Below are 11,531 nucleotides of genomic sequence, written 5' to 3' on the forward strand. Positions count from 1 at the left end.
CCACATCACCATTCACATTTAAAAAGGCCATGGATAGGATACAGGTAGTAAATCCTAAGGCTTGTGAATGGTTGGCTGATTTGGGAAACCAGTCAAGGTGGACAAAACACAAATTTGATCCCAAGATATGCAATGATGAAAACAAAACCAACTTTGTAGAAAGTTTCAATGCAACATTGGGTGTGGATAGATGCAGGCCTGTTTTAACACTATTAGAAGGTATAACTTTTGGTTAATAAATTGGTTTAATTTTGATTTACACTGTTTATAACTTGGTGTATAATGTTACTTGAATATGTATAAGAAGAATGTGTATGGTGAGGCTATCAACTAGAAGACAGAAGTGTAGCAGTTGGAATGAGGATGAACCTTGTCCAAACATAGTGAAGAGACTAAGGGTGTTGACCTTTGAATCAAGAACTTGCAAAGCTTATCAATCAAGGGAGGGTGAATATAAAGTGAGGGATGGGAAGTCTATGCTTCCTATATCACTTAACCAAAAAACTTGTGTTTGTGGTTTATGGCAAATTTCAGGTTTGCCTTGTAAACATGCAGTTAGAGCAATATTGGCTGCTGGATTGAACCCTTACAACTTCTGCAGCACATGGTTCTCAGTCCAAACATATAAGCAAGCTTATGCCAACTCTATTAACTCTGTACCTGATTATGAGCACTGGCCAGAGATTGATATGCTTACAATACTTCCACCACAAATTACAAGAGCCATTGGTAGGCCATCTAGACAGAGAAAAAGGGCAGCTGATGAACCAGACAAAGGGAAAAGATCAACTACAGTCAAATGTTCTAAGTGTCAGTCCTATGGTCACAACAAGCAGACCTGCAAGGGTGGACTCACTGCAGCTGAGCAAAGTGCAAAAGATGGCAAGAAGATTGCAAAGGCTAGGGCTAAAACTGCAGAACAGGGCACTTCCACATCACAGCCAGTTGGGAAGACAAGATTCACAAGAAGCTCACTTAAATTTGCTTCTTAACCTAAGCCCTCCATTAACACAACTCAACATTCCAAAAAAGCTTATGAGGGTCCCACCAGCCAACCTATGACTAGGTCAAAGACAAATGCAAAGGGAAAGAACAAAGTCTAAGTTTTCCTGTCATTATTTTGTAGCTTACTGAACTAAGTCAGAGCTTTAGTATTGTTGTTTAATTTTTGGAGTCTAAGATACATATATGATCTGTATTTGGAATACACCATTTACTGTCCTGTTTTTTGACATTGCAACAGGCTTTTGATATCATATTTATGCACAATTTCTTTTCATACTTATGCTTTTCAATCTGTTTTCCATAAAATTGTTGCCTAAATTAACATAACCACAACAAATACCATAAATAAACAACAAACAAATGTAATAGATAATGACAGTTCCAACCCCAATTTTTATTTATACTTAGAAAAATTACATACTTCATTCATAAAACCCTTACAATTTAGGATTCACCTACTTGCTACTACCCCTTTTCCTTCATTACCCTGAGTACATCATTTCATGTAAACAAAAACACAAATTACTAACACGAAAATAGCAACTCTCATAACCCTCTTAAACCCAACAGAGAGGTCTTCCACCATGTTGTGTATTGCAACAATTTCAGAATTTGGTGAAGCATCGTAGTATCTAACATCATCTTCAGTAACCCAGTCAAAAAACCCGCAACCTCTGATTTTTTCCCTGCATTTGTAGTATGGTTTCTTAGGATTGCTCATGGAATCAGAAAACCTAACCTCAGCGTTTTTAGGAGGATTACAATTGCAAAGCTTCATCCTTACCCAATTGAAGCTTCCATCAGATGCGCCCCTGTTCCTTGACGACAGTCCTCGAAATTCATCCTTACCCAAGTGCAAGTTCAGAGCTTTTTTTTTCGAATGAAATTGCAGATTAAACCCTAGAAAATGAATTGGAAGAGGGAAAGATTAAATAAAGGGGAATAGATGTTAGGAGGGAAACTGATAATAAAAAGGGGAGGGGATGAATTAAATCAGGGGTAGGTTAGTCATTTCGTTTAATTTAGTTAAAAAATGAGCCATTTAATGACAATTAGGCCACTAATTGTAACTTTAAAAAATTTTGATGTCACTTTAGAGATTCAAAAAAAACATCGTCTTCCACGTGGAAAAATTAAAAACATGAGGCCGTCATGTAGAATTTCCCTAATTTATTTTTACTGAACTACAATTACTTTTACTGAACTATATGCTTTAACGTGAAGAGAATATGGCCTAAATCAATAATAAATTACGACATCTATTTACTATTACTAAAACATAACATTGTTGACATCATTGACTCCTAAATTATCCTACGTGTTATTCTCACATTAAAAATTTTCCCTCCATTCTACTGTTATGTCATCAATTATTAATTTTGTTTAATCTACAGTTTCTACACTATATAATTTTCAAACAAAAAATAATTGCCACTTATATATATATATATATATATATATATATATATATATATATATATATATATATATATATATATATATATATATATATATATATATATATAATTATATTTGTTATAAGTTAATCACAAATAGCCTTTTGTTTTTGAAAACCAAACTTTTCTCTCCCAAGATAATGGAGAACTCGCAAAACAATAAGGAAATTGAAAAACTAAAGAGAATGAAAACAACTTTAAAGAACTTGTACGATTTAATTATATTTGTTTTGCAGAGGACCAGCTCACTGAGCTGTTACTTTAGGATTTCACCAGGCTGCCCGGTCCACCCAGACCTAGAGGTTTGACCGGTCCTAGAGGTCCGCGAGGGCGTAGAGGTCTGACCGGTCTTAGAGGTAGAACCGGTCCTGAGGGTTCGACCGGGGCTGAGGGTCCGACTGGGCCTGAGGGTCCACATGGTCAGCCTGGTCTACACGGTCCGCCCGGTTCGCCTGGCCCGCCCGCCCCGCCTGTTGCACCTGATCCGTTGGAGCGGGAGATACAGGGGTAAATTTTTTTATATGTTAAATATTCAAAATAATTAATCAGAAATATTTTTTGACAACTTTTTACCTTTTCTCTTTTTTATTTTTATTTATTTATTTTTTTTGAAGACCACCACGGGAAACTTAATTCATTAAATCAAGGCCCGCCAAAGCTTCTAAGCTTTGGGGAAAGGAGTTCGTACAAATAAATTCATCACTAGAACCCGTATCCCACCTAGCGGTTAGATGAGTGACAGGGTAAAGTCGTATCCCCTAATCAAAAGTAATTACCTAAGTCCTCTAACTAAAGTAGATAGGGAAGTAGGGTCGAATCCACAGGGAAACTGGTCTTTCTACTCCTAATTAATTAATTTAATCTAAATTATTAAGGTAACCAATGTTGTTGTAATTAAAGACTATACTACGGAGAATATGAGTAGGGAAAATAAAGTAGGGAGAAATTAAATATTAAAAGGTCTAGGGCATAGGTTCACCAATAAACAATATTCCAGGGTAAAACATAATAATCAATCATCAATGCATCAATTAACCAGATTATAAAGGGCTTTCGCTACGTATTACAATCACAGAATTAATCTACCGGTATTAAATCTCATCTCTCGAATCTCGACTTAACCATTTATAGATTAACCTGCCTATTAAAACTAGACCTAAACATCAATTCTCATCTCTCGAATCTCGAATCAATATTGTCAAACTCATGCATAAAAGATCAGGCCTAATCTAGTCACAGAGCATTAAATCAATCAATAGGAAATCAATTAAGCATTGATAATTAACAACAATAAATTACCCCTTCATATTATTCATGGATCCCCACAAACCCTAGAAAGAGAACTACTCAAGCATAATTAAATCTAAACTAATCAAAGCAATAAAAGAAGGCATGATAGAAGAAAGAAAATAAATAACTGAAATTAAACCAAGAGTTGTAGAGAGAGAAACAAGAGAGAAAATAATACTAAGAGTTTAATTAAGAGGAGAGAGAGAAAAGTTAGAGAGAAAGAGAAAAGAAAACTAAATTAAAAACTAAAACTAAAACTAATTAATAAAATAAAACTAAACTAAAAAAAAACTAAAAACTACCTAACCTACGGTACTACTACCTCCTTTTATAAGGAAATTATGGAGTTTGATTCCCCATAAATTACTACTCCTAAACCGACAAACATCAACAAACCAAAACCCGAAATTAGCGAGCCCAAGGTAGGCAGCCCATTCGTTGAAGCAGCCTAACGTCAATCGGGCCCATCTAAACTCGTGGCCTCCTTCTCTCGATTGGGCCCGGTTAGCTGAGTAATGAGATGGATCTTGACAGCTTCTTTTTCTTGAGCCCAAATCTTCATTCTTTCTCACTTGATCGACAACACTAGTTTGATCTGTGATAATACTTTAATATTGAAACTTTGGATCTCACTTGATCGAGCCCTTAATCATCAAACTAAACTTAATTAGCTTAATCTTGGGCAAATAATATTTGGTCATAAAATACGATCCGACTCCAATGTCATTGTAGTGGCTCAATAAGTTCGGGAATTGTCATAAATATGTAAATTCATGCAAAATAATATCAACTCTACAAAAACACTAGAAAACGTATATTAGTAATAAAAATAGCTCCGTAGAGCTCAAATAAGCACAAATATGACCGTGGGACGGGGAATATATATATATATAAAATAGACTTATCAATGAGCAACCGTGTTTCCCGCACGTCGTACATGAACACACTCAAACGAAACAAAAGAACTACGCATACGAGAAATATCCTCATAGAAGTGAAAAATGGGTGCCGCACCCTCCTACTTCATTCTTATTGCCTTCACAACACTTAAAGAATAGCATTCCAATATCACCTTGTCATATCCCAGCCTATTAGCAAGCTCGACCCCATATCTTGCTGCTGCTGCCTCTGTAGTTTCAGGAGTCCAGATGCACCTCGTCTTCTTTGCTGCCACAAGCAGAAGACTCCCCTGATCATCCCTGATCACTACTCCTAAGCATACTCCCATATTTCTTGGCACAAAGGCATCAACATTTACCTTAACACAGTGTCAGTGAGGACGAGACCAACTAGTTTTGGAGTAGTTAATCGGTGCAGCCACATAGCCCCCTACTTTAGCATTGTATACAACTTACTCCTCACACCATTTCACAAAACCTGCTGCCACCATCACGGCATTCACCACAGCAGCCCCCTTAAAAATGGTTTCATTTCTACAATGCCAAGCAGCCCACACAAGACACAAAAATTTCCGGAGTTGAGCTTTGTCAACTTTGCTCATAATCGAGCTAAAAAGTTCCTGGAAAGATGAAGATGGGCCTTCATTTATCAACGGCAGAAACTCCATATACTCTCAGCATGAGTACCATGGAACAAGGCATGGATTAATGTTTCCCTTGCAGCCCCACAGATAGAGCATGAGCTCGATGGTCGAATATACCGATCAAATAATACATCCATCACACCGAGAGATCCTTTACACGCCCTCCAAACAAAGTGGCAAAGTTTAGGAGGTCCCTTTAAGCCCCATACATCTCTCCAAAGCTCACGTTCACGATCACCATATAATAATTCCCATGACTGCACTTTGCCCATCCTTCCCAACCAATAAGCTGATTTGACAGAGAACAAACCATTTGATGTTGGCCACCAGTACCTTCTATCTCTCGACCAAACATTCGGTAAAGGAGTGTCTAAAATCACCCTGCAATCTGCATCCTCAAAAGTGGCAGCTATTATCTCTGAATCCCAGCACATAATATCAAAGTCAATTAGCTCGCAAACTCGCATATCAATATCACAATTTAATTGAGGCGTTGGGAAAGCACTAGAGCAGTTTCCAGGTAACCATGAGTCTTCCCACACCTTAATTGAAGAACCATTACCCACACTCCACCTCAAACCCTCAAGGAGCAAAGCTTTTGCCCTCCAAATGCTTCTCCAAGAGTAACTTGGATCGAAACCCCTCGTTGCACCACAAAAGTCAAAGTATTTAAAATACTTTGCCTTCAAAATTTTGTACAGCAAAGAGTTGTTCTCATCGCATAAACGCCACCCTTTTTTTGCAAGAAGGGCATGATTGAAGCAGTTTAAGTCTCTAAAACCCATTCCTCCCATCGATTTTGGAAGACATAAATCCTCCCATCGATGCCAATGTATCTTTCTAGATGAGCCATCGGACCCCCACCAAAATCGAGCTAAAATCGAATGAATTTCGCTAATAAGACCATCCGGAATTCGGAAAATACTCATCATGTAAGTCGGTATCGCCTGAGCCACCGCCTTAATTAACACTTCCTTTCCCGGCCGAGATAACAATTTTTCCTTCCACCCTTGTAATTTCTTCCAAATGCGCTCCTTAAGACATGTAAAAATCACTTTCTTAGATCTCCCAATAAGAGTCGGCAATCCCAAATACTTCTCATGTCTATCCACCTCCCGTACACCAACAGTCTCAGTAATCAACCGTCTTCTCTCAGAGTCCACACATTTGCTAAAGGCTACCTCCGTTTTGCTTAGATTAACTTTCTGACCGGAAGCTCTTTCATAGGTACTGATTATATCAGCAATTTTAGAGCATTCTTGCAAATTTGCCCTCACAAATAAATGCTATCATCCGCAAAGAAATGGTGTGATACCCTTGGTGCATTCCGACAAACCCTTACCCCATGAATCAATTTCTCCGATGCTGCTTTCGTAATCAGTGTGGAAAAAGCTTCAGCACAAATCAGAATTAAATGCGGGGAGATTGGATCACCTTGCCGAAGCCCACGAGACGGGATTAGAGCACCCGAAATAGCACCATTATACTTAAATGAGAAGGAGACACTCGATAAGCATTGCATTATCCGATTGATCCAAGCTACCCGGAATCCCATCTGTAACATTACTTTCTCAATGAAGACCCATTCCACTCTATCATACGCTTTGCTCATATCAAGTTTAAGGGCTACATTACCATCTTTGCCTTCCCCTTTCCTTTTCATAGAGTGAAAAATCTCAAAAGCAATGAGAGCATTATCCGTAATCAACCGTTTTGGCACAAAAGCACTCAAGATTTACTTTTATTTTTATTATTATTATTAATTTATACTTTTTTGTAGGTGGACTCTTGCTTTGTACGTGGGTTTCTTCTTTCTCGGAGCTGGACATTTCATTATTACTGACATTGTTCATGACCCGGTAATTTTTGACGTTTTAATTTTAGTATTATTATTTTAATTTTTGATTTTCTTATATATTTGAAATTTGAATTATTTATTTATTTACTAATTTATTTTTTTGCAGGCCGAGGAGACTAGGACAGTTGTTGGTGTTGTTTGTGCAGTCTTCTTCCTTGGGTGTTGCTTTTACTTGAAGTTCTTGAGAGGGTTTTTTTAGTTATTTTTTGCCATCTATGTAAAGATTTCCATAGCATTGTCATAAATCAGTAAGATATTGTTACTAGAGTATTAATAGTTGGGCCTTTACAGACTTGATGCTTGTTTGCATTTTATTTACATCAACAGAAAGATATACTACATAGGTTGAGTAATGCTCACCAAGTTAAGCTAAGCCATCATAATTTAATTTGCTAATCTTGTACGAGTAGAATCTTCAAATGAATCGAGTAGAAATTTGACCGCCGCAACAGGATTCAAATACGAATTTGTACTTTAGGTTTTTTTTTCCTTAAATTAAATTTGAAATATCAAAATGAATGTACAAGAGAACCTATATTATGTATTAGGATAGACAATTTGATTGACAACATTTCGAATTAAGATTATAACAGCTTTACTTGTACTATACTGTTTTTATAAAATCAAAAATTAAAAGAAGTCAACTATACGTCTATACATGTTATTTGGTATGTATAATTTGATCCAAGCATATACGAGTATAACTACTGGAAAAGAACATCTATGAAATATGAATTCTTTATAATCTAATATTTATAGTATTGTGCATATGGGGCATAGGTTAGCCATGTACAAGAGAACAAGAGAACCTACATTACGTACTTTATTAAATCGTTGCAAATAATTTTAAACGGAGCATTGTTAATTCCTAGATCAATACTCAATCTTCATTCTCACAATGAAGTGGTTTCCAACTTTATATAGGGGTGGTTGATACTTGCATTGATATGTAGCACATCCATCATATGTTAATATTCCTGTTAGTATGTCACCCAAAAATAGATGAGGGTCTCAATTAAGTTTTGAACTATACATATTTAAGGTCTCTACTAGAAACACTTGGAAAATTACATTCATCATTGATCTTCACAATAAAAATCAATATGAAAAGTTAAAATATTTCCTTTGTTTCTGTAATGATGTCTACAATATTTTTCTATGTATAGCAATATAGGGAACCAAAACGGCATTGATACAAATGTACGTGATTTAATCACGAGTCTTGAGTATCGCCACTCTACCCCTCTAAAAAAAATCAATGTACTAACAACATACTATCTGAATCATGTGGAAAAAAATGAAGAAAAGTAAAACATCAAAATGATAGTTTGCAATAACACTACTTGAATTTAAAAGCTACGACCTAGAGATATCATAAACAAATTTGTAGAAACATATTAGAATTTGCTAATCTTGTACGAGTTTGAATCTTCAGATGAACGTCTCCTCTTTGGCTCTGGTTCAAATGATTCAAATACGAATTTGTACTTGAGGTTTTTTTTTTCTTAAATTAAATCTGAATTTATGAAAATGAATGTACAAGAGAACAAGAGAACCTACATTACATACTAGGATAGGCAATTTGATTGACAACATTTCGAATTAAGATCATAACAACTTTCCTTGTACTATTAAGATCTTAAAAAAAAAAAAAAAAAAAAAAAAAAAAAGTGAACTATACATGTTCTTTGGTATGTATAATTTGATCATAACTACTGGAAAAGAACATCTAGGAAGTAGAAATTTGCGCATGAATTTGAAGCATGTAAACATAGGTTGCAATGAAATCATTGTAAGAGAATGAATGTATCAATGTTTGTACTCTTTGAAGAAGAAAAACAGACGGATGAAATAGCCAATAATAATTAAGCTGCATAAGGTTAAATTAGACACTACAAGAAATTTGCTCATTGGCAACTACAATAATTAAGGTGCATAAGGTTCAATGAGATTGATTATTAGTCAAAATAACAAAATAAAAGCCAATCTTTTGCAAAATAAATAGACTAATACAAACCTTATATAGAGGCATGCATATTTTTATTTCGAACATAAAAACAATCAGAGTTGCATTTGCAGGAAAGTGGAGCAGCAATCATACTCCCACTTCCACTCCCACTCTCGGATAAAAACATAAGATTGATGTCATTGCAAATCACTTTGATGTTGCATTCTTCAATACCAGCTTCTATCAAATAATTATAGCGGCCCTGAGCTATTAACCCAAAGTGTAACACATTTTTATCCCATAAATCACGAGAGATCGAGTCCACAGTCTTGTTCTCAACTCGTGCATCATCCTCATTAATCTTCATATTAAATTTCAATTGGCCTATGCCTTGGCCTTGAACAAAGGGTTCGAGTGTGGTCGAGGAGAGAAACCCGAACCCATCCCCAGAGTGGCGATACTCTAGTGAAACAAGCGTAGAGTCAAAATAGAGCAGGTATCCAATAGTGTTGTTAAATGTAAGGGTAACGTCAAAATCAGCTGTTACGCGTTTATCAGTATTACTTAATTTCATGTCTAGAGAATCCACCTCAAACTTTAGAACGGGGAGAGGTGAGTCGGAGACAAAAATGAGCACGAATGCCCAAAAAATTATGTATATAAACACACTAAACCATCCACATTTGTTGTTTCTGCAATGGTCACGAATGCCCCAAAACCATCTCATCGATGGGCAACCAAATGCTGAATAATCTTCTTCGCCTTTGTTTCTTTCGAGTAATTTTACCAAATTCATCATCCTAATTAATTAATTAGTTAATTAAACACCCACAAATTAATTAATTCAAGGAAGCACGAAAATACAAAACCAAATTATGAATCAAAAATTAAAAAACTTGAAGCCTGGCTGATATCTGAGGAGGAGGCCCCCATTACTCTTCATGAGAAACGAACATTGTTTCTCTAGTGGCATTATTGAAAATATCTCCAACTTTTTACCTTGTTGGACTGCTGGCTGGCTATAGGTAGGGACATGATTACTTGGCAAGTGTTGCTGACTTTGGTGTTAAAAATTGGCGAACGTTTTCTTCTCAACTGGGACCACGCAGTAAACCCAAAAAAACAAAAGAAAGCTACTGCTCTAAATCAATGGCAAGAGGAGATAATTTACATTCTTGTTGGCGATTCCAAATCCGGCGTAGCTGATGCTCTGAGGCGGTTTCCAGTCTTAATTGGTTGATATTCTGTGTGAATGGAAGTAGAGGTTAGTCGATTGGTTTAATTGCATTAGTGTATTCGTTCTAGGGTTTCTGAAGATCTGTTCTGCTAATTTTTTATTACCTTGAGTACCGAATGTATTCAATTGAACAAATAATCATATAATACAATTCAATCGACGGATTAACCTAAGTGTTTCACTCCAATTTCGTGGATGACCCTTCTAATGGGTACAAGTCATATACCCAAATTCAAGAAAATTGAATGTAAAAAGCCAAATAGATTAAGAGTATTGAAATCGCAAGAACAAAAGTTATCTGACTTCGATACAGTAGCCAAATTTTCTTCAGATCGAAGAACAGCTTGCGAAGAACTCTTCATCACCAACCTCCTGAAAATCTTCGTCCATTGACTTAACTCAACCAGAGTTAGTTGTGGTAACTCTTAGTGGTATAAACATTAACTCCGTCAAAAGTTGTTGTTATCCCAAATGTAAAGCTGGACATCAAACAACCAGTCATTACAAACACGTGGTATAAAAAAACACAACTCATACCCCTGATATTACGATAATGCCCCGAAGAGAAACATTCTTTGTTTCTCATGAAGAGTAACAGGGAATTACCGGTAGTAAAGTGGTTAAAGTTGTTGGTGGTCATTATGATTTTTGAAATTATGGGTTTTTATTTCTAAAAGAAATGGGTTTTTATTTCAAAGGAACCCAATTGGTTTTTATTTGGGTTTTTTATTCAAGAATTGGATTCCAAGATTTGAAATCTTGAAATGATTAAAAAAAAAATTTAATCTTTTTGTTGTTCTTGGATTTCGGGCTTCAATATATATACGTAGTCATCATTTGTTGTTGGATAACAAGATAAACTATATACGTATGGCTTAAATTAACGACCTAGCTAGCTAGAAGCCAAATGAATTTTGCATGCGTTATTGATTAAAGATGGAGCTCAATCTTGAAATTTCTCCTAGCTAGACGACAAAGTTAATTATTGGTTTTTTTATTTTTATTTTTATTTTTATTTTTATTTTTATTTGTAAAGTTAATTATTGGGTAAGATAGCTCATTGATAATAGGTTCAGGACTAAGCTTAAAAGACTTATGGACAGAGTTTTATTAAGTAGGGTTGATATATAGCCAAAATATTTTTCCAATTTAATAGGTACAAAAAAAAAAAAAAGTTGATAATGTAAAAAAAA

At 35.6% G+C, this 11,531-nt stretch overlaps 1 protein-coding gene across 1 annotated transcript; it reads left to right on the forward strand.

Moving 5' to 3' along the window:
• The first annotated feature begins 308 nt into the window (after positions 1-308).
• LOC145591780 (uncharacterized) lies at positions 309-992 on the forward strand. Its single transcript, XM_081648280.1, has one exon. It carries the CDS (start codon positions 309-311, stop codon positions 990-992), a length of 684 nt encoding a protein of 227 aa, XP_081504406.1.
• Positions 993-11,531: the final 10,539 nt, after the last annotated feature.

Source organism: Chenopodium album, chromosome 18 (assembly GCF_948465745.1).
Source record: "Chenopodium album chromosome 18, dcCheAlbu1.1, whole genome shotgun sequence".
In the NCBI taxonomy this organism is placed as follows: Eukaryota; Viridiplantae; Streptophyta; class Magnoliopsida; order Caryophyllales; family Amaranthaceae; genus Chenopodium; species Chenopodium album.